At 45.0% G+C, this 22,182-nt stretch overlaps 1 protein-coding gene across 2 annotated transcripts; it reads left to right on the plus strand.

Annotated features, from left to right (window-relative positions):
* Positions 1 to 5,787: 5,787 nt before the first annotated feature.
* ATG4B (autophagy related 4B cysteine peptidase) lies at positions 5,788 to 21,566 on the plus strand. 2 transcript variants are annotated; one of them, XR_003399073.1, is made up of 13 exons: positions 5,788 to 5,886; positions 6,423 to 6,494; positions 8,494 to 8,592; positions 9,425 to 9,526; positions 10,313 to 10,385; positions 11,399 to 11,478; positions 14,658 to 14,854; positions 15,868 to 15,946; positions 16,643 to 16,788; positions 17,409 to 17,465; positions 17,758 to 17,851; positions 19,725 to 20,578; positions 21,276 to 21,566. XR_003399073.1 is itself a non-coding variant. In XM_026855394.1 (12 exons), the coding sequence occupies exons 3-12, from the start codon at positions 8,532 to 8,534 to the stop codon at positions 19,796 to 19,798; spliced, it is 963 nt and encodes a 320-aa protein (XP_026711195.1). In that variant the 5' UTR covers positions 5,788 to 5,886; positions 6,423 to 6,494; positions 8,494 to 8,531; the 3' UTR covers positions 19,799 to 21,566. The 2 variants fall into 2 exon arrangements, 1 of the variants encoding a protein (XP_026711195.1); XM_026855394.1 differs by having other exon boundaries at positions 19,725 to 21,566.
* Positions 21,567 to 22,182: the final 616 nt, after the last annotated feature.

Here is a 22,182-nt window from a genome sequence, read left to right on the forward strand (position 1 = left end):
GCGATGTCACCGCTCCCCGGCCCGTTTGCCGCCCCCGGGCACGGCCCTGGAACAGGGGTCCCCAGATCTGTGGGGGCTCGTCCCGTCGCCCTCCCCTGTAGGGTGCGGGAGAAGGTGGTGGCGGCTCAGGGCGACCCAGCGGTGGCTCCACTGGGGTCGGCCGCTTCAGGCCAGAGCCGAGGGGGAGCCCCCTCCGTAGGGGGATGAATCCCCCCTCCAGCCCTTCCCAGCCCGCCTTTTGCCGTCATTCTTAAAACTATCATTGAGCTCTCTCTCCCACGGCGTTGGGCGGTGTGGCCTGGACGGGGCTGCCTGGGAAGCGAACCGGAGGGCGAGAGCTGTGGCGGGATAGGTAGCCCTGAGCTCTGCTCCAGAGGCGCTGCGGCCGCCGTCTGCTGCGCCGAGGGGTCAGGAGACTCGGCCGTTCATCCTGGCCCCTCATCGTTTTTACTGAGAGTGTTGGCAAAGCTGTTTGCGGTAGAGACTTTGTTTCCATACAAGGGGAGAAAAAAAGAAGTGTGTTGGTGCTTGGGTTGGGACTCAATTCCTTTTAGCTTTCGTGTAGTAACAGCTTTCATCCACCCTCTGCATAGATAAGTGTTGTTCCATAATAACGAACATTTTCTTGTGCCACGTGGGCTCTTCCTTCATATTGGGCAAGCATGAGTATGGGGAGGGAAGCCTTAGCTCTTGTCCCTCCAGACTGCTGGCTTGACTTGGTTTTGTCCTTGGTGCAGGTGCTGCTATTGTCAGTGTAGTCCCGTTGATAGTGTCCCGACTTCCTGCCTGGCACCTCCTTGCACATCGCTGCATCCAGTCTCTCACTTCTGAGAACAAAAACGGGTTCCAGCAAATGAACTTACACAACTTGAGCTGGAAGATATGTTTGGTTTTCCTTGTGTAAGCTTTAGAAGGTTTATCAAGGGAAGGAAAACTTTGCTGTGATAGACAGTAGGGCTGGCTCTCCTCTGTGCAAACAGGAGTTGGGTCTCTGGTCTTTGGAGCAACAAGAGCTCAAGCCCCTTCACATCCAGCCCTGCTCCTGAGACAGTCGGGTACCTGATGGCTCTGAGCTGTTTGCTCTGAGCCTCCAAGAAAGTGCTGCTCTCCAGTTGACTGGCTTTCCTCCCTGGCTGTGTCTTAACTCCTCGTTGTTGCTTAGATAAGTGAGATTTGTCTTGTTGAAAAAGCTTAGGGGAAAGAAAAGACTTAATCTTTCTTCTGCAAAGGCCAGAAGTAAGGGTTCAGGCTCATCAGTTATCTGTTTTCTAGGCCTTTTTCAGCAATGCAAAAAGGTTTACCATGAATTTACCTTCTCTTCTGGACTCTTGAAATATTCTACATCCAATAGTGTTCCTCCTCTCCACTCTGCCTTGGGTGATGTACCTTTACCAGCTGAGGGAATTGATCCATCTGCCCCATTTCCGATTCTTTTGTGGCAGTGTAATGGGAGGCTGAAGGACTGGGGGAAGGTGTCTCTAAGCTGTTGCAGGTGCTGACTGAGGGCTGTTACTGGGGGAAGCCCAGGAAGCAATTTGCAAGGGAGGTATTGCAAAGCCTCCTTTTCCTTCAGTGTAACACTTGCCATCTCTGCTTCACTAGTTTGTATAAAAGGTTTTTTGACAAAACCTCTAAGCTGTGCAGGTAAACTGTAACCAAGATGAGTGATGCTGAACATCAGCTGTTTTACTGTGTAAACCACAGGGAAAATCACTTGCCACATTTCTGTTTGGGTCATCAAAGATTTGACTTGTTATTTGTTTCCCAAAGTTGATAGAAAACCAAATAGTTTTGGTTTTGGTAAAGCAGATTAAGTTAGTGGCTGTCAAGGACTAGATACTTGCTGTAAACACATATCTTGCCTTCAGCACATTTGCAAACTGACATCACCAGGCTGGGTCTGCTCCCCAGTGCCTGGCTGTGCTTCAGGGTTTATTTATGGGGGAGCTTATTACAAGTTGGGATAGCATTTTTAGCTTGGCTTTTTCATTGTGCGGCACAAGAATATAAGAAGGGAGGCAAGATTTCACCCTCTACCCTAATTCTGTGTATTGAGACAGTTTTTCTTGGTCTATATCAAGATGATATGTAGTTTTTCAATAAACTTGCACATACTCGTGTTTAGTAAACATGTTGAAAGTCGTTGACACTGCAGGCACGTGCTGGGTGTGTCAAGGGCTGTTTCCTTGTGCTTCATACAAGGCAGGCTTTTGTGATGTGGCCTGTTACCTTGTAACTGAGTAGATTTAACCATGTGCCCAAAAGTGGAAAAGAACTCAAATGTTCAGGCTTCATGCTTGTATTTAATGCAGTTTTAGTTTGAATGCATTTATCTAGGCTGTTGAATATGAGTGTTTTCTGTAGTGGCACGTACAAATCTTTGCCTTTTCTGTTGGACCTTTCTAGAGAGGGTGTGGGATGAGGAGGTTTTTCTGGGACACTGATGCAGACCCCGTAGAAGGTGTGCCTGTGGGGCAGAGATCCAGCCAACCTCACATCATTCACAGCGTGCCTGAAGTTCCTGGAAAGCAAGGCTGCCTTTCTGAAGGCATGCTTTGCAGGCCTGAATCTCTTGGCTTTTTAACTATAAATCCACTGTGCACTGAAATAGGTTGAGCTGTTGTATTTGATGTGCACTTGGATTTTCTGCAGAGGCTGCTGCTCTACTGTTCTGGATGTCCAGAGGTCGGTATTTAAAATAGATTGAGGGCTTCTTGAAGGTGAAGTTTTGGAGTGCTGCCCAAGAAATTTGCTGATCTCACCTGACTTCTGGAGCTCTGAAGTGAGCATCTTCAGATAAGATTTCTGCTTGGTGAATTTCTGATTTTACTTATTTTCAGACCCTTTGCCTCTAACTATAAGAGGGAGAGAAAAGCTCCTGTGCAAATTGTGACACTCTTTGCACCCCTGCCTGAATTGTTTGAGTCCCACTGGCTCGTATGTAGCTCATCTGGGCAATAGCATAATTTTGAAAAAGTGCCAGAGCACATGAAGGTAGATGTTTGTAAAGGAAATGCTTAGTGGCTTCAAGACTTGTGGGGAGTTTACTGCTCACATTATAATGTCATTGATACTAACTGGGAGCAATCACTTGAATTTCCTCCCTGTGAAGGTAAAACCTTAACTTCTGCATTTAGCAGCTGTGCCTTGTCAGATGGTGGCAAGTATTTTCTTCCAAAAAACCAACATGCTCACTAATGTCTCACCACATTTTTCAGATGCACGGCTGGACATACAGGACCTTTGCACAGAGTCCAGCTTTTGGGCATTCAGCTGAAGGACTGCAAGGCTGGGACTGTTCTCCCACATGTTCAGTGTCATGGCACTTGCAGTTTGCAATTTTATATTCCCTGAATACACAGGTGGTCCAGCAGGCAGCCTTGGGATCCCTTCTGCCCACTGACCCCTTCCTCTACTATCTTCGATTGAAGGGTTAAGACGCCAGCAGTCCATTTTCAGCACATTCTTGCTGTGAAGCTGCCAGTTGCAAATCCTGTGCTTGCTAAGGACCTGGTGCCCTGCAAAATGTGTTTCCACAGGGGGTGTGACATTCGAGAATGTGAGGAAATAGTGCTAGGAAGGAGAAAGGGGGATGGTGGGTAGCTTGATATATTCTGTGTAGCATCCTTGTTTCAGTCATTTTATTTAAGCTATTTCAGACTCTTTTGGCAGAGGGCTGGATTCATGGCAAGCTTGAGAACTGACAAACTACAAAATATTCCTTGGAGCTTTAAAACATATCTAAGAAGTTCAGTTTTTATGCTAAGATCATACACTGAATTCTAAAAAACCCTAATGATTACCCACCCTTTGAGCTCTCAGAATAAACTTGTAATGTCTCATCCCAAAGGGAAGCTTCTGAAAATTAAGGGAGAAAGTAGAAAGTGATACACACTTGAAAACATCTGCAGAAGTCACATCCTTTCCTTCCCTGGAAAGAAATCTCCAACACTGAACAAGAAAGGGGGCAAAGCAAGCCAAGCTATTAAGTGAAGATAGACACAGAAGCATAGAGTGCTGGGGATTTGTAAAGTTTGGCTAGTATATGGTAAAGAAATTCTTAATTTCCCTGCTAAAGTTTGTTAGAGGAAAAGACTGCATTAATTTGCTGTAACTTTTCTGTGCAATCAGAGTTGCTTTGCTTAGCTTGCTGTTGAGAAGTCACATCACAGGATGGGAATGGGAGCCCATGGCCTGTGCTGGGTGCCTAAATGTGCCTGGAAAAGACTTTTGACCAGTTGACACAAGGAATGTGCTTTAAATCTTTTGGGCTAAGGTTAGGGCCAGAGTCTAATTCGAAATTTGATTTAGGAGCCTATTTTCATCTCTGCTTAAACAGTAGTTGGTCTTACTGATGGCGTCTTGCTGCTACTACTTAAGTATGTTCTTTGACATTTGGAGATGGAATTTCAGGTCAGAGAGCCCAGGGCTAGAAGGCTGATGAGGTACCTACAGGAGGCTGGAATGTCTTGTGTAGCTTGTTTGGCCCAGCACAATGTGGAGTATCCTAGATGTCTGGAAGGAGGGGGAGCAGAACCTTGTGGTGACTTTCTGGAGCTATCATTGATGCAAATCAGCCAAGTTGTTATTTACTGGTGTACCAGATGATGCTTTGGAATGCTAAGCAGGGAATGATTGGGAGAAAAGCTCACCTACAGATGTATTCTACTTGTGAGAAGGGTGAGGTCTGCTCTATAGGCAGCACCAAAGAAAAGCAGAAGGGAAGCAAAAAGTGTGCACTACAGAAGGTGGTGGCTTTCAGAGAAAGCGGGGCTGAGGTGGTTGTTTAGTCCGTTGCTCTGTTTTAAACTCATGTCATGTTACTGCAGATTTTATTGCATTTGCTGTGAGAGGTATTTTCAAAGCCATTTTAACAGTTACAGAGCAGGCTGGTGAGTTCTCATTTAGATCTTATATAGGTGATTTGTTAAAGAATTGACACCTCCCAGACCACTTTAAAGTGCTTTATTTCCAAATACAGACCTAGTGAAGTACAGTTCATCCAACTCTCCTTTTTTCCCTCCTTGTCGCCTGTGCCTTTTGCATGAAAGCGTAAGCTGCCCTGATCCAAGGCCAGCCTGTGCTGCTGAATTGTTCTGTAGGGGTGATGTAAGAGGATGGATATCTAGGCACTGGTGGATATCATACTGTGAAGGAGTTTGTCTGTCTCCTGTGAATGAGCACATCTGTGCACAGCTCTGTGTTCCTCAGATTTTAGCGTGACATCTGTAAAGGCAGTGCTTCTCCTCAGGCTGCAGGCTGTTTTCAGTGCAAGTGATGACTTCTGGATTCATCCCTTCTTCAGAAGGGACTGACTTGCAGAGCAAGGTTTAGTTTCCATCTTAAATCTGATCTGTGCTTTTTGTGGTACACCTCCACAAATTATATTATCTGGAAGAAGGATTTTAATCACTTCGCTCACTTGGAGAGAGGACCTCGATATTGTTGCTGGTGACATGCACGATGGTGCTTGTTCTGGTAAACAGACTGTAGCTGCCAGCTGAAGTCCTAGATATTTTCTTGACTGACTTCTGTACCAGGCAGAACCTGGAGCTGACCCAATCTGGAAATCCCTCTGCTTTTCTGCTTATAGATCAGCCAGGAGCGAGCCAGGGCTGCATCAGCTCTCTGTGCCTTCTGGAGTTGGTGGTTGCAGGGGCACCCATACAGGTGCTCTGGGTGTGTAAGTTGCTGGGCCACAGCAGCTCTGATTCTGTAGTTTTATGTGATTTTTAAAACACAAAGAAAAGCTCTGAAAGGTATGTAATTTCTTCTTTCTCTTTCTAGCTACTCTTACCTATGACACTCTCAGGTTCGAATATGAAGATTTCCCTGAGACCAAAGAACCTGTTTGGATCCTTGGCCGGAAATACAGTGTTTTCACAGGTATTTTGCATTCACAATGCAACGTGCTCTAATGCTCCAGAGGACTTTGTTAGTGTTGAACTTTACTTTCCAAGCAGCAAGGTGACTGCAAACCTTATAAGCACACTGCAGAGTCTGTTTGCTGTCAAAGCAAGACTATAACTGCCATGCTGCTGGCTGGCTGGCGATCTCTGCAGACTGGAATGTTTTTGTGCAGAAAGTTACTATACAGTAGTTACTGGGACTTGTGTTGGGAGGCCAAGATGGTTGAAGCAAAGGGATAGCTCAGGGGAAAGGTAAGAACATGGTTTACTGCTTCATAATTTACCTATGGCCATAGTGTCCTTGTGTTAACTGCGGCTATTTTGGGGGATGAGGAAAGTTTCTTCTGCACAGCAGCACTGTCCTGTTCCTCAGCCAGATTTTGCCTTTCTGGTCATGCAGACTCTCGGAGGAGTAGAACACTGTTGTTGCTAGGGATGGTGAGTGGGAGATGGATTTAGCTGTGTTTGGTGCTCCTCGCATGTGCGTGTCTTTTGATGCTGAAAATTTTTCAGAGAAAGAAGAGATCCTGTTGGATGTGACCTCCCGACTTTGGTTCACCTACAGAAAGAACTTCCCTGCTATTGGTACGTGCTGTGGACGAGTCTAAGTACCTCCTGGAAATGATGATAATCCGTTTATTTCTACCTGATAAAACAAGCATAACATTAATGCACTCCCATTTATAAGAACCTGAAATGCACTTCATTTAATTGATGGGATATACTTTTTGTTTATGTGATAATGAGAATTCCTTATCCCCTTTGGTATGAAGAATAACTGATTTTAAAAAGGTCACAAGAATGAGTTTGGGAAGCCTACCTAAAAACATCTTTTCTTTGAGCAACACAGTGTAGCGCAAGTCTGACATGAAATATTGTTTAATGATGGTCTTAGGCTTGAAGTGGATGAAAACAATGAAAGCTAGAGATACCATACAGCAATTATTGCCCTTGTGCATCTGCCCCAGACTGTGTTTTTAAGTGCCTGAAGTGGCTGTTACACTCAGAAACTGTAGTAATATGGGGACCATTCCCAGTGAACTCGAAGGAGGATGTCTTTGTTCCTTAAGATGGTCCATGGTCTCTACTGTGGTTTGGTTTTGTGTACTAGGTGGAAGGTGTATCGAGATCTGAGAGCAGGTGAGTAGGATTCCAAGCCCCATCTATGTCACCACTGTCAACATCATCCCCAGCAGTCAATGGGGAAAATAGCTCGGGTTTGGAAAAGAGACTTCTTGGTAACTGGTCCTTCTGGCTTGTTCTGTTCTTTCTCTACTGGGAAACACTTTGCCTAACAAGCTATGAGATGTTTTTGATGCATTTAATCCCTTTAAATTCACGTTTGTGAGCCATAGTTAAACACACGTTTGCAAATGAAGGGTTAACATGTTTATGGTTCACAAGCACCATTGGGGTTTCTATATGAGTTATTAAAGGGTGGGGAGGTGAAAAGAAATCCCATTTTCTGAGTCATTTCCCATTTACAGTAAAGATACGATTTGCATGTCATACAGTAGATATTTTCCTTTTTTAGTCTTTTTTCTCCCAGTCATCCCTTTTATTGTTGGCCACTTCTCTGTGTTTGCCCACTTAAATACTTTAAGCCCTTCAGAGGGTAAGGAGAAAGTCTTCTGCTAATTTTGTAAAGCATTATCAATTTTAGATGTTGTATATGTTGTATAATTTTGCCAGCAATTTACAAGATAACTGCTGACTGTCAAGAAGTTGATTGAATAGTTCTCTTGGGTGTTTGTTCTCTCCCTATGCTTTTTCATACAAAGTAGTTGCACAGGATCAAAAAAAGAAAGCAGCGTTACAAAGAAGCTACTTGTAGCAGCTGTGCTAAGGCGCAGCTGACTGCATGCTTGTAAGACAGCTCATTGCTGTGGTCACACTAAACATTTTATCTATGAAACTTGTAATAATAGCCAGAGCTTCAGTGGAGGAGCAGCAGCTTCCTTTTGAAGTTCTGTCAGGGAAGTGCTTCCAGCCTTGAGGCCTTTGTCTCAGACTTTCCAGCGTGAGCTAATACCCAGCTTGTTCTTTGATATTATGTAGGATGTGGGGTTTTTGTTGCTCGGGTGGGGTTTTTTTTGGCCTATGTTGTTTACTTTGGAATTTCATCCAGTCATAGCTGCTTATGATGTAGGAATGCCTGAGGACTGGTTTGTTTTGCGTGATGAGTTGTCCTCTCAAGATGAGGACTACAAGAAGTCGCCTGTAACAAGCACCTCTGTGTAGAAATGTGTATCTGAATTAGGCTGGGAGTCTGCAACTAGGTTCAAGTGCTGTTGGGTTCCTGAGAAATTCAGCTATCTTTCTATTTGAGTTGTTTGGATTTGCTTTTGAAGGTTTTTTTCAACTTTCAGTTAGTGTTAAAGGGGTTTGTTTTTAGGGGATTACAATAAGTTACTCACTGATAACTACCCTTTTGTTTCTCAGCCTTGGGTACATGAGCTAAGGTCCCTTATTTCCTGTCTGATTTCTTGGGTGAACCTGCTATCTGTGCAGACTTAGAGAGCTTTCATGTCTTCTCCCTCTTGTCTGTTTTACTATTCATTACATTTTCTGTCCTCGTTTACAGGAGGAACTGGTCCCACATCTGATACTGGCTGGGGCTGTATGCTACGGTGTGGCCAGATGATATTTGCTCAGGCCTTGGTCTGCAGGCATTTGGGAAGAGGTAAACCCATGCAAAGCCCATACTGACTCCCAGGGCCATGTGCTTCCACAAGTGCAGTACTTATAAGGACAGCAGATAACAAGGGCACAGCTAGGAATTTCTGAGGGCTCTAACTTTTCCTTTAGTCTTCTCAATATCAGGGCTATTGTGAGAACGGTCTACTGGAAACTGTCCAACAGGTTTTTCCCTGCTGTCTACAACTCTACATAGATACAGTTGTACAAGCCTTAAAGCAGAGCCTCGTAACGTATGGGTTAAATCCACTGAAGCCAAGCATGTACTAGATTTTTCTTGAAAGATTTTTTTATATAGCTGAAGCTTGAAACAACTTAGTAGGTTGATGCTTGTTTATAGTTCAGTTTTGTCACAAAGTCCTCGCTTACTGAGTTTAGTTTTCCTCTCCCTGTGCTTGTGCTTGACTCATGCTTGGTCTGTAAGCAGCTATACCAGAGCATTTTTTTTGTCACTTGATGGCCTTTGAATTTTTGGGGGATGACTTTTGTAGTGAGGTCACCTGTTTTTTCCCAGAATATGTAGCTCACTCCTGTCAATGAGAAATTATAATCTTGTTTCCCATCTGTGGGTTAGAGGTACAATTTCTGGTATATTTGATTTTCTGTCGGTGATACTCCTTTATCTTAGCTGTGAGAATGCTTACTTTTCTTTTAAAATTAATCCTTTAGTGTTGGGAATGGCTTGGATGCCTAGTAATAAGATAGCAACATGAAAATCAGGTCAGCTGATTGGTACACGGGGGGAGGATTATAGCTTTCAGCGTCTAGTTGCTAATAAATATCATGTTTTGTTTCCTATATACCCTTGTCTGTCTTAGAGTGGAGGTGGATAAAAGGGAAGAGGCAGATGGATAATTACTTCAATGTTCTTAATGCCTTCATTGACAAAAAAGACAGCTACTACTCCATTCACCAGATAGGTAAGAGTCTGGATGCTGAAGAGTGTGGAGATACTCAGTCAGTGTTTCCCATGAGTGCAGAACATCACTCCGTGTTGTTTCACTAGCTTAGCCAAAAAAAAACCCCAATGGGTGAGTCAGGTAGTACATGATATTATGCTGCTTGTTTTCTGATGTCATGTAAAACTGCCACTCTTTATTGTGGGTTATGATGGATTTTTCTTCTTGTCTCCATTAAGGCTGTCCTGTTTGCCTAACGCTTTATTATTAATGTTATATTCAGCATAACTTTCCATATCCTAGCTAAGGTGAGAGAAACACATGTGGTTGCTGTTCTCACTAGGACCTTGTCATATGAGAATATTGTTGAGCGAAGAAATTCTCAGAAGTAGCAAGTGAACTAAGGAAGGATCTCACTTTGATATAAATTTCCCTGGCAAATAAAAGAGAAGCAACCTGTTCCAGTTTTTCCTATAGGGTGTTAAGGCACCTATAGCTTTAGTGAACAGAACTTCAGATTACGGGGGTGATCTGGTAATCAAACACTTCAAGAAAAATTTCTTTGGTAACGTTGCCTTTTGAACTTTTGTGTTATTGCATGCTGGGGAAAGGATTTCCTTTACAGTCCTTCAGAATGTGCTTCACTCTCCCATCTACACTAAGATACCCCATGAAAGAGTAGATTCTGCTGACTCAAAAACATTTCCAAGTGAGATTTCTTCCCTATTAAATACAAACTGTTTAGGAAGGGATGCAGTGCGGGTGAAATTATTTGCTAAATTATTTTGTTTTTTTCTTGTGATGCAGCCCAGATGGGAGTTGGAGAGGGAAAATCCATAGGTCAGTGGTATGGACCAAACACAGTCGCACAGGTGCTCAGGTAAGTGCTACATTTTCCCTTTATATCTTTTGAACCACACAGTGGGGCCATTTGGGTTGTAGTACCTCCTAGCACAGGTTTCTGCCCATGGACTGAAGTGCAACTGTATGTTTTAATGCTTGACCTTATCGACCTGCTCAGGCAGGAACTTGAAGGGAGCCCTTCTGTTGTTTAGATGCTGGCAGGATGTGAGAGAAAACAGATTTCAGGACAACCCCAAAAAACCTCTCTTCCCATCCCACAAGTAGTGTGCTTGCCACTAGAACAGAGTGCAGTACTCTGCAGCAGACCAGAAACAAGTGTCAGAGTAGATGATTGTTGCCATCGTTTCGATCTCTGCTAGCCTCCAAGTTGCCTCTGACCTGACAATAGTGTCATTATCAAAAAGCTGCCAGTGATCCATCACTAATGCATTAGCAGAGGAATGCTTTAATATTTGCTGCCTGGGTTCCATGGTGATGGGCAGAGGATCAGAGTGGTGATGGGGCATGGACTGCCTTTAACTGGGACACACTGTATTTTGAGAAACATTCTCTTTCCTGTCACTGTTCTTCCCTTGCTTTGATTAGATGAGCACGTAGCTCCCTGGAATAGCTAAGATTGCCTACAAACAGCTTTCCTGGGTCAGACCGTATGCTGAATTAGCCCAAGATCTGGTATAGGTGATCAGGAGATATGTACAGAAAGTAAAAGTAATTTTTTTTAATTTATTACTTTTTAAAAATTCTGTCTTGCTTTCTGGTAACCAGCAGTTATTGGATTTGACTTGGAGATTGTGTCAGCTCTGTTGTACTTAGTAGCTGCTGAGGGACAAATTCCCAAATGTGGTCCCTGTTTATTCTTCCAAGCATAATAACTAGTGACAAGGAAGTATACAACTCTAATACATGTCTAAGAGCATGCTTTACAGCATCATTGATGACAGCCAATCTCTTCTAATCCAGTTACTCCTCTCTGATACACCAGCATCTTTGTCTTGTACTTGCTTACTTTTATTTTGAATTTTCCTGTAGAAAACTTGCAACTTTTGATACATGGAGTTCACTGGCAGTACATATAGCCATGGACAACACAGTAGTGATGGAAGAAATCCGTAAGTATCACATGGAGGAGGAATGTGGTGCATCCTCCGTCAGCAAGGAGCCAGAAAAAAATCTGAAGAGTATATAGTAGTACAACACAACAAGTATGATGTAAATGTTCTGTCTTAAAGCTGTGGCCAAGCATGCTAAAAGCAGATAAGAATTGCTGTTCCAGGGCAATGAAGCCCCTCGTTTGACTTTTGCTTCACGTGATAAAGCCTCTGACTTGGCACTGTGGCCTCTGGATCTGGAGAGAAGGTCTGCTGACCTTCAGATAATAGGTGGGAGCTGCTTGGAAGGTAGTGTCAAACTTGTTTATGGCCACAGGTAGCGAGCAGTAAATGGCTGCTTCCTCTCTCGTATAATGGAGTAGGAGTGTCTCTGCTATTAGGCAGAGTAAGAAAACTAGAACAGATTGCTGAAGAGGAAAATGAACAAAATTCATGAGGGTGGGGGAGGAGAAGGGAAACCACCTCTGGAATGGATCTCTCATCGTTTAAGCAATGTTCACTGGTTGTTTTGGGGTTTCTTTTGTTCTTCCTTGGTGCATCCTGACAACAGGCTGGCTCTGGAGGCTGAGCAACTCTGCAATGTGTTCATCCCCAGCATGCTTGCTCAGGCTGTGGTGCCACAGTAACCAAAGCTGAATGCCTGCATTGCTGGTTGCTGCAGTCCTGCATAGTCCTGGCCACACAAGCCTTCCCCTTGCTTGCTTTAGACTAACTCATGAGGCAGCAAGCTTACACAGCACAAAACCATGCAATCTTTTCTGCCAGCCTGGTGTTCTGAAACAGTACGTAGAACAGTCCAGTGGGCACTGAAGCTGGTGCAAGGTTACAGGTGAGGTTGTGGCAGGCATCATTTTAGCTAGCTTTGGCTGCCACGGAGCCAAAATCAATTAACAGGCCTAGAGTGCAGGACAGTCACTTTACAAAGTCACATCTTGTCAGGTAGTCTCAGTTGAGTGGCCAAGAAACAAAGGATTGGATTGAGAAGTGCCTGTCTAACCTTAGGTACACATAGTCCTGTGAAGGTACATGCTGATGGCCACAGGGGCCAGCAGGAACACAGAAATTGAATTTATCTTTCATCTTTAGCCTGAAAACATTATTTCTAGAACTGAAACATGCTGCCTGTGAGGGTTGGGTGTGCTGCAGGCTCTTGTCTGTGTGCCACTGAGTGTTCAGTACTGACACGGCTTCAAGTAATGTGTCCATGCAGCTTGTAATGTGGAGGGAGTGTTTGTTTATTTTCCTCAAATGTAAATCATAATGTACTTGTTCAGGGCCTGAAAATTACTGTATCAGTGGGTCTGATGTGTTCAATGTCTGTAGGTGTGTTATGTATCTTGTGGCCCAAACATCTGTTGATAGTGAAGCATTCAGAAGTTAATGCTGTTTCATACATCTGTTAAATTTGGTCACTAATACTGTTCAGCCTAAAGTTCATAGGAAATGCCTTTTGTTACATCAGTGAAGAAACATCCATCTTTATCCCTTTTGAGTCAGCCTGTTGTATCAGAAAGGGGATCTTGGTTGGGCATTGGAGAATCCTGTGCATCATTAAGGTGCTGAGAAACCAAGACAGTAAAGCCAATACCTGACAGCAGCAGCCACAGCAGGAGAGATGTGTCAAATCTGTTGGAATATGTTTGCAGTAAATGGGTTGGATCCAGCTGGGAAGCTTTAGGCAGGTTCCGCTGCGCTGTGGCACCATAACACTGCAAAACCTGCCAAAGAAGCAAGGTGAATTTGGTGTGTGCCAAGCTCCCTATTGTTTAAACTTGGGTTAAATAGCGCTGGATTGCCAGTTGCTTTGCCTGATGAGGAAACCTGCAGTGACACTACATTCAGCAACAGCCCTGGCTTGGCAGCTGGTTGCAGATCATCAGAACAGGCAGGCGACCATTCCACCCCCCCCATGGTCTTTACTGTTTTAACAGGATAAATCACTGCAAATAATTACTTCCAATTTTCTCAGGACCTCCAGTAACTATACTGTCTGTTGCATGAGAGCTGCACACATACACCTTTTCCCTCCTTGAGGAATGGTATGGGGAGCAACTGCAAACTCTTCAGTGCAGTTTGTCTCTCATACTGAGGCTTTAGATCAGAGTCCTGTTTCTTCTAACCTTGGGTGTAACATTCTCATTGTTCAGCTGGGTTTGAAGCTTTTAGTAGTGAGCAAACATCCTTCTGAAATGGCTAGTGATTAAGGTGTTTGTTTACACTGTGTTCTACCTGCTAGAGTGTCCTGGTATTCAGATTAGGTCTGGAATAAATTAAATAAACCTCTGGCATTTTGTCTAATTGCCTTAGCTTCCTGATTAAAGTGCTCTGGGTTTCTTTGGGGGTTGGGTTGTTTTTTCCACATGCTCAGCAAGTAACGAAATTGGCCGGTGAGACAGGTAGGCTTGGAGATGTTTCTGGGCCAGAATTTACATAACCTGGTTACATTACAGCCTGGCTGTACGTTTGTCAAGCCTGTAGAATGAGAATGCATAGTGCTTATGTATGCTTGCACTCTGAGGAGTTTTACTGCCCCATATCTTGCAGGGAAAGCTCGTGCTGGAAGTGCAGTGTTTAGTGATCATCTGCTTTCAGTCTCTAAAAATGCTTATGAAAGATCCCACAGTAGAGTTTGTGAAGGCTCTAGTGAACTTTAGGAAAATTACAGCTACTCTAGAGAGACACCATGGGTGAATATTTCCTGTGTTAAGCAATAACGCTTTCCTAGTTCAGTTCAGCTGTCTTCATATCCTCCATGAACTCCTCTGGAGTTGAATGCTCCTGGTTTTTCTCTTTGTGCCTACACACTTTGTGAATTCAGGACTCTTGCCTGACCTCCTAATCAACTTGTTCAACTTTTTTTGGCACAGATTGTTGCTTAGCTGCTTACCTGCTAGAAGAATTTGCATTTTAATGGCCCACCAGATGGTGGCTGTGAGTACAGCATGCTTTGGCATAATCTTGATGTAAGCTTAGATGAAATGCTGAACTCTACCAGAAGCCTGGCAGGGAGTACATGCATCACATGATCCCAGCACTGGACCTCTTTAAGCTTTTCTTTTTATTAAGCGCTGTAGGCTTTTAGTAAATGGCACCTGTTGATCAGATCTTGAATAGAATTATTCAAGGCCTAGAAACAGAGGTTATTTCTGATGCTTTCTGCTCATGTTCCCTTTCTGTAGGGCGGTTGTGCCAGTCCAACTTTCCATGTGCTGGAGCTGCAGCATGCCCTGCTGTGGAGTCAGACGTACTCTATAACGGGTACCCAGAGGAAGCGGGGGTTAGAGATAGGCTCTCACTGTGGAAACCATTGGTGCTGCTGATACCTCTCCGCCTTGGGCTCACAGAGATCAATGAAGCCTATATTGAAACACTAAAGGTAGGGGATCTGGAGCTGAATTCCTGGTGTTCTGATGCTTAAGGACTCTGTTGTGAATTAAGTGATTTCTGTAATTTGGTTTGGGGGCAAAATTACTCAGAAGTAACTGTCCTATTTGCAAAAGAAAAATGTTTAGAGACAATCCTTGTCAGAGTTCAGGACATGGGTTCTTGTAGGCTATAGTCAGGAAATGTGGGGGGTTTGGGGAGTTGGGGCTTTTTTGGTTGGTTTCTTTTTTGAGGATCTTACTTCTCAACTTAATCTCAGTCCCTCTTTGCGTTTAGATGGTACCAACCTGCTGAAGCGTTTGTTCAGCACAGCTGTACTGTGTTTGGTGGCAACCTGAGCATTAATGAGCATTAACCTGAGCATTAGTGGTGCAAACTCCCTGTGGCTCTGCTGGAGCTTGTACTGCAGACTGAGGCTAGAAGCTGGCAGACAGTTGCAGGTTGGGTATTGGGAGGCTGCAGAATTTAGGGTGTGCAGAGTATGTGTGCAGGACAGGGTGCACATTGTCTTGTCCTCATGCTAGCAAGCTCTGAGCTGCACAGGTAAGAGAGCTCCAAATTCATGTGAGGTTACTTGCCCTTAACTCAGTAGATGGTGCCTGGATACTGCAGCTGGATAAGGAACTTAGACTGTTTCCTCCCAAGAGCACTATTGCACCCTGATGACAGCTTCAAGGGATCTTGCCACCCACTGCAGCAGAGCCAGGATTTAACCCCGACTGGGTCCTGGAGTAGTGCTGCTTCTTCCATTTGGTTCACCTGTGTGTTCCTGTCAGCAGTTTAAGAGTGTTTCTGATCTGCTTCTGTGTCCCTTGAAGGCCCTGTGTCGCAGCCTTCAGCCTTCCTGAAGGAGCTTCTCTCCAGAAACGGCTGTTTCTGCTGCTAGAGTTGCTGATTTTCAGTGTCCCTGTCTTTCTTTCCCACTGCATTTTTGGATGTTTGCCTTTGTTGCCACCTGCTGTCTCATTGTCTGTCAGCTGTGTGTTTTCTGTATTGCTTTTCCAGCACTGCTTCATGATGCCCCAGTCCCTGGGAGTGATCGGAGGGAAACCAAACAGTGCTCACTACTTCATTGGCTATGTAGGTGAGTGCCCAGAGTACTGCAGAGGCTTTCCAAGCATCTATCCCCAGCTAAAAAATGCTTAAGCAGTAGAGCTCTCCTGCTTGGTCTGTCATGCATGCTGCAGGGTGGTTCTTTCCTGCTGGAACTGTAGAAGGCTGCTGTGACTGAACCTCTTTGCAAGGATGATGTAGCTTTGAGCAATGGCTGTAGTACGGGCTGTGAACTTCCACAGTGTAATGCTAAATGCTGTCTGTAAAGTGGTGTGCATAGAGACTTCTTCCTACACCCAGAGCCGACCCTCCCTTTGGGGGCTTGGCTGGATTTAACTGTCCTTTAGTTATCCCCTTCCTGAAACCCTACAAACTGTTGTCCTTTTACTCTCCTTCTTCCCTCTGATTTTCTCTCTGCCTGAGACCTCAAGCTCGTTGTGCTTTGGATTTCTGGGCCCTACCTGAGCTTACAGGACCCTGGAAGGCATGTGCAGGAACAGTATCCAAATAGTGCCTGTGCCTTGATCCCAGGGTGTCACTGTGGAGTGGCCACTGTGATTCTGCTGGCAGCTGGCTCTTTGCCTGGATGAGAAGCATTTGGGCAAGTGGCTGAAAGCGAATTGTCCCTAGAATGTGGGTTCCTTTGTGGGGTTACAAGAGCTGGCTCTGTCATCGCTCTTCCTTGGCATGGTTCCTCCTGTTGATGTCTCTTTGCCTCTCTGTCCAGGTGAGGAACTCATTTACCTGGATCCCCACACCACGCAGCCTGCAGTGGAGCCCAATGACAGCGGCTGTCTCCCCGACGAAAGCTTCCACTGCCAGCACCCTCCCTGCAGGATGAGCATTGCCGAGCTCGACCCCTCCATTGCAGTGGTGCGTTTCTGCTGCTTGTTTCTGATAACTGAAGGAACAGTGTGGTGGTCCCTCTGTTTCACAGCTGTCCCCTTCCCCAGGGAACTGGCAAAGGCAGCAGTGATGGGTTGGATACTCCACAGGCATGCTGTGCTCTGGGCACCTGCTGCTGTGGGTTCCAGTAAAGCTGGTGAAGAAGCTCCTTGCGCAGGAAGTGGTTTGGTACAGGGCAATTAAAATGCATGGCAATTAAATATCATTCCTCATGGGGCAGTATCCTTCTCTCAGGTTTAGTTTGGGCTTTGACTCCTGCCTTTTAGTGGGTGGATCTGAATCCATTCCTGAAGCCATGTTCTGATTCAGTGTGGCTTGTTCCTGCTTCCATGTGGGTTATTTCTGCCCGATTTTCCTTCTGCAATAAAGCAGAACATTACATTGATGATTCCAACACTTGGATAGTCTGGTCACATCAAGCATATGGGGGGGTGTTCAGTTTAACAGGGCAGTGTAAGCCACAGTTTTAAAGCAAGGCAGTTAGGTGTTTTAACTGCTTGCAGTCCTGGTTGTGTTGCTTGGCATTAATACAAGGCTTTAAGACTGAAGTGATCAATCTACAATATATAAAGATTTTTTTTTTCCAGGGCTTTTTCTGCAACACAGAGGAGGACTTTAGCGATTGGTGCCAGCAAATCAAAAAGGTTTGTGTTTATATCATTGGGAAAGGAATATAGGGTATTGTCTAGTTTCCAAACCACTGCACAGAGACCATGTTCTCTGCAGCATGATCCCTCTCTAAAGCACATGAAAACAGTTTATTAAACTAGCAAAAAGGGCATAGCTCTGGAATTCTGTTGATGATGCAAGTCAAAGATTTGAAAAACACTTTTTCAGCTGCAGTGAAGTCCCAACGGATCATTATTACCCCTTAAAGACCCAGTGCACTATGAGTACAGAGTTGTTGGTTCTCATGGCTCTACTCTTGTTCCGCAGCTGTCCCTGGTAAGAGGAGCGCTGCCAATGTTCGAACTGGTCGAACGCCAGCCGTCACATTTCTCCAACCCCGATGTCCTGAATCTCACACCAGGTGAGGCCATGCAGGGAGGTAGAGCCAAGGGTGAGCTGGTCCCTTTGGTTTTCCAGAAATTGTGTGGAATTGCACAGTGACTTCTAGTACATTCCTGTTCTGCCTGGAGTTTGATCTGGAGCTCTTGGGTCAATTGATCTACTTCTTTGGCTTTCAGCTGCAGATTGCAAGTGTCTCAGGATGATTTTTAGAATGAGTCTGTGAATGGTGGTGATGATGATGACTGAGGGGAGAAAAAAAAAACAAGTTCATGGGCTATCACAGCAGTGTGAATCTGATTCATAAAAGGATGCTTGAAGGAATCAAAAGGGTCCCTTGAAAAGGCTGAAAACTGAGTTTCTAGGTAATGAAAATGGTCAAAGACAGGGGTGGTCAAACTTAGTTCCAGTGTAAGGCACTCCTTCCCTGTGCATGTGCCTCTACCAATGCAAAAAGGAACAAGTGCTGGGGCAGTATCTTGGCTGTCAGGCTCTGCCTATCATGTTAATAGCATGCACAAACGTTGCAGGAGGTAAAGGGCCATTGACAGCGTCTGCCAAGAGCAGTGAGTATGCATGGACAAACCTACCCTGTCACCAGTCATTGGACTGTGTCCTCTTACATGCATCCTGCACCCTGTGCTTCCTTGCTGTCTCTCTCCCTTAGCATGAACTTTCAAAACCTTCCTTATCTCACTGTCCTTTTCTGTTAAGAATGCTTGATTTCCTTTAAACTGTCAATTGATCCTCACCTATATTAAATTGTCCCTAATTGCTGCCTTTCTTACCCCTAAAAATGTTTTTGTAATGGGCTACTTATTCTTTTTCCTCTTCCCTATCTTGTGGAGCTCCCATGAGCTAATGGCTACTCCGTCTCTTAGTTGTACACCTCGCTAGAGGAGTACCTATACTTTCATGACTGTCCAGCCCCTTATTTTTCTCAGGTAGTTGAGTTCTCTATGTTACTTAAGTGAAAGGAGCCACTCCTCTGAGGAGTACCTCTGGAAATTGTACTGCCAGCACTCATGGGCACTGCAGTTTGATCAAAACCCGTGACACTAAGCATTTGCACACTCTACTGTGGGATTAAAGCTTGTCACAAAATGTTCTAGGTGGCTTTGCAACTTTTCATTTCTCTGTCCCCAGCCATCATTTATTGCAGTTTAGCTTTTGGCTGGCTGGTCTGCCAAGTCCAGCAAGTGCTTTTTTGCAGACTGAGTCAAAGTAGATTTCTCCTTTACTTCTTCAGTTTGCCCGTATGTTCTCACTTGAATTTCCCCTGTGGTAAAGTTGCTTTGCCTTTAGATTTGTACTCCCTCCTTACCACAGAGTTGGAAGGATGGACAGGAGGGATCAAGACCATTACCTTTACTTACAAAATGGACTGTACTAATTGCTTTTGGGAGAGCACATGTTGTGTGATTACATTCCCCAGTAGCTGATCAAAGGCAACTATAGCATTAAACAAGTCTTTAATACATGGAGGGGAAAAGAAATGTTCCCATATCACTTAATTAGGCCAGAAATCTTCATGGATATTAGTCCAGACCTGGGCAAGTTTTCCTGTTTTGAGCCTCTTGAGGCAGAACGGTCTCCTACAGAGCTGCTGCACAAGAAGATTGTACAAAAGTCACAGCACAGTTGCACTGCACCAGGACTGTGAAACATGGCATCATATAATCCTTCCTGCACGCCATATAATCCTCTCCAGTGCATTTTCCATGCTACTGTCATGTTCTCATCCCTCCTCAGAGCCTTCATTCAGGTATGTCACTGGTCTCTTGGAACTTGCAGGCACTTGACTCTCAAATTCTGCTGCCTTCTCACTGCTGGTCTCGCTGATGCTGAGCAGTCAGTGCATCCCATGGAGGCAGCACTTTCTTTTTCTCTTGCAGACTCCTCTGATGCTGACAGATTGGAAAGGTTCTTTGACTCGGAAGATGAAGACTTCGAAATCCTGTCCCTTTGAAAACAAATAGGAAACTGACTCTGCAAATTTGTGTTATGTGTGGGGAGAAGGGGGGGAGGGAAGCTCCTTCGAGAGCCTGGGGCTACCGGTTTTCATAGGCGCTTGCTGCCATCCCCGCCTCTTGTCCATCCTGGCATTCTGTGCAGCCTCTGAGCGGAGCACGCATTGTCTGCGTTGGGATGAAGAACCGAGTGGGTGTTAGAGCCTTACTGGCTGGAGTCAGAATTTCTTGGCAGAAGACAGTTGCTGGAAGTGGATGCAGTGGTGCTTAGAAGTTCAAAGCCTATCTGTTTCATCAGCAGGTCAGCTGGCCTTCTGGGGGAGGCACAGAAATCGTTAGAGCGCTCAATCCTTCCATGGGGACTCCCCTCTGAAGCTTAAGTAGAGCCGCCATCGTTTAGCAGGTGAAATGTAGAGTTAATTCCTTTAGCAGCTTCTCTTCTCACTGGCCAACTTGGACTGCAGCTCACAACGCAAATGAACAGCAGACGTGTCCCAAGAGGACAGCTGTGAAGCCCCGGGAGTGCAGGTGGCTGGGCTTCCTACAGTACAACTCCTGCTCATGCTTTCCAGTACACAACGCTTCCTCGCAGGTGTAGTACCCCTCTCCTGCTCACATCCTATGAAAAGGAAGTTGAGGGAACCTATAAGTGACTGATAATTCAATAAGCGAAAGGCTGTCTGGGAAGGTGCGGAGCAGGCGTGTGCTGGTGGGGAGGAACAGCTCAATCTCAGTTTAAATAACAGAATGGAAGAACAGAAAATGCATGTTCTTGCTCGGTGAGTTGATAAAGCATTGTGCTTCTACAATGGATTAATCTCTACAGCAAGTATCTTCAGGAAATCTGCTTTGAGCAGAGAACTGGATTCTATAGTCCTGGGGGGGGCGGGGGGAAAGTAGTCCACAGCTGGGAGAGGCAAGACAGGACAACTGAGATCTGCCAGTCGTGTGCCTGAGCCCCAGCGTGCTGGCATGGCAGCTAGGGATTTAATCCTGTCGGTACCAAAAACATGAGCTAGAAAATTCCCTGAGGTGTCCTTGGTGGGTTGTTCAGCAGTTCCTCCAACTACTCCTGTTAGACATTCCCCTTCCAAAACAGAAGAGGTGCCTAAAGGCCGAGTAGGCTCCCTCGCTACATCGGTACCTTTCCCTTTTGTGTCCTGCCTGTTCCCTGTCCCTTGCAGAGTGTGCACAAAGGTACTGTAGGAGCTAACCTGGAGAAACCCATTTCAAGTAAACATCCCAAAGGGCAGTAAGGACCAGAATGCCTTGAGAAGGTCCACATAGACTGGAAATTTTAGCTACTTTAAGATGATAGCTCTGCCTGGGGCCCTTCTCCACACAGAATTCAGAGAAAGGTAAACCGTGGAGGAGAGCTGTCTTAATGCAAACTGCAACAGAAGTTGCTGGAGTAGTCTCCTTCAGGCATGCTGCAGATTGCAAACCTGTTTACAAGGCTTTCTTTTGTACGTTTAGGATTGGAACCTGTCAATTGATGCTTTTGTGCCCAAAGGGTGGTGACAGCTGGCTAGAAATGACCCATTTCCCCCGTGACTGACCAACTGATGCTCTAACTGTCCCTGTGCTATCCAAAAGCAGAGGTTTGAACTGGGAACCACAATGCTTCTGTCACAAAATTATTATTTGCTGCTTTCTGCCTGCTTCTCCCCTTCTCTCTTGTAGTTAGGGGAAGAGGCAGCAGAGGAAGTGGGGCTGTGCTCCACTTTGCTTTCAATTTGTATCTGAATAAACTGATCTAAAATCTTTGCCTGTCCTGATATTCTTGCACATCAACTGAAGGTGGTGGCGGATGGTAACTAGTAATGCTGCAGCACGGTTGGGAATACTGACAGAGTGACTGCAGTTTTCACTCTGTTAGGGCAATGAAGGCAGATGGAAGCAAAAGTTGAACTGTGCAGCTGTGACTATCTTCCTCTTGGTGTATCTGACAGAACAGGCTGGCTGCTTGTGTCTGCCAGAGGGTGAGCACCTGCAGATGTGTTGGCAGAAAAGGAAAAAACACTTCCATAGCAATTCCGCTACTTGAATTTTAAGCAGCACAGCATCTCCCTGCTTCTAAAACAACATAAGGCCTTCCGAGACAGGACACACTTTTTTGGTGTCTATGTGTGCTTTTGAGGTAGAGGGGAAAGAGCCAAGCAGAAGCTCAAAAGTTTTTGCACGGGGAGGTGGAAAGTAAAACTTGTTTCTTTACTGTTTATCTATTTAACTGATAGATTTTTGTAGCATCAGTTTCCAGCTAGCCTTTGAAGCACCAGCTCTGAGGTATTAAATGTTACAGAATTAAGTGTAGTCAATTCAGTAATTATTTTTCCTGTTCTGCTGTGCAACACCAGGACACAGTGCTTGTGCTGAAAAGCTG

This window comes from Athene cunicularia (assembly GCF_003259725.1).
Source record: "Athene cunicularia isolate RWA chromosome 9 unlocalized genomic scaffold, athCun1 chr9_part2, whole genome shotgun sequence".
Classification (NCBI taxonomy): Eukaryota; Metazoa; Chordata; class Aves; order Strigiformes; family Strigidae; genus Athene; species Athene cunicularia.

Coding starts and splice junctions, on each gene's coding strand:
- ATG4B (XM_026855394.1), top strand. CDS start 8,532: ATGCTACGGTGTGGCCAGATGATATTTGCTCAGGCCTTGGTCTGCAGG. Junction 16,789..17,408: donor TCGACCCCTCCATTGCAGTG/GTGCGTTTCTGC, acceptor TTTTTTTTCCAG/GGCTTTTTCTGCAACACAGA. Junction 17,852..19,724: donor TGTCCTGAATCTCACACCAG/GTGAGGCCATGC, acceptor TTTCTCTTGCAG/ACTCCTCTGATGCTGACAGA.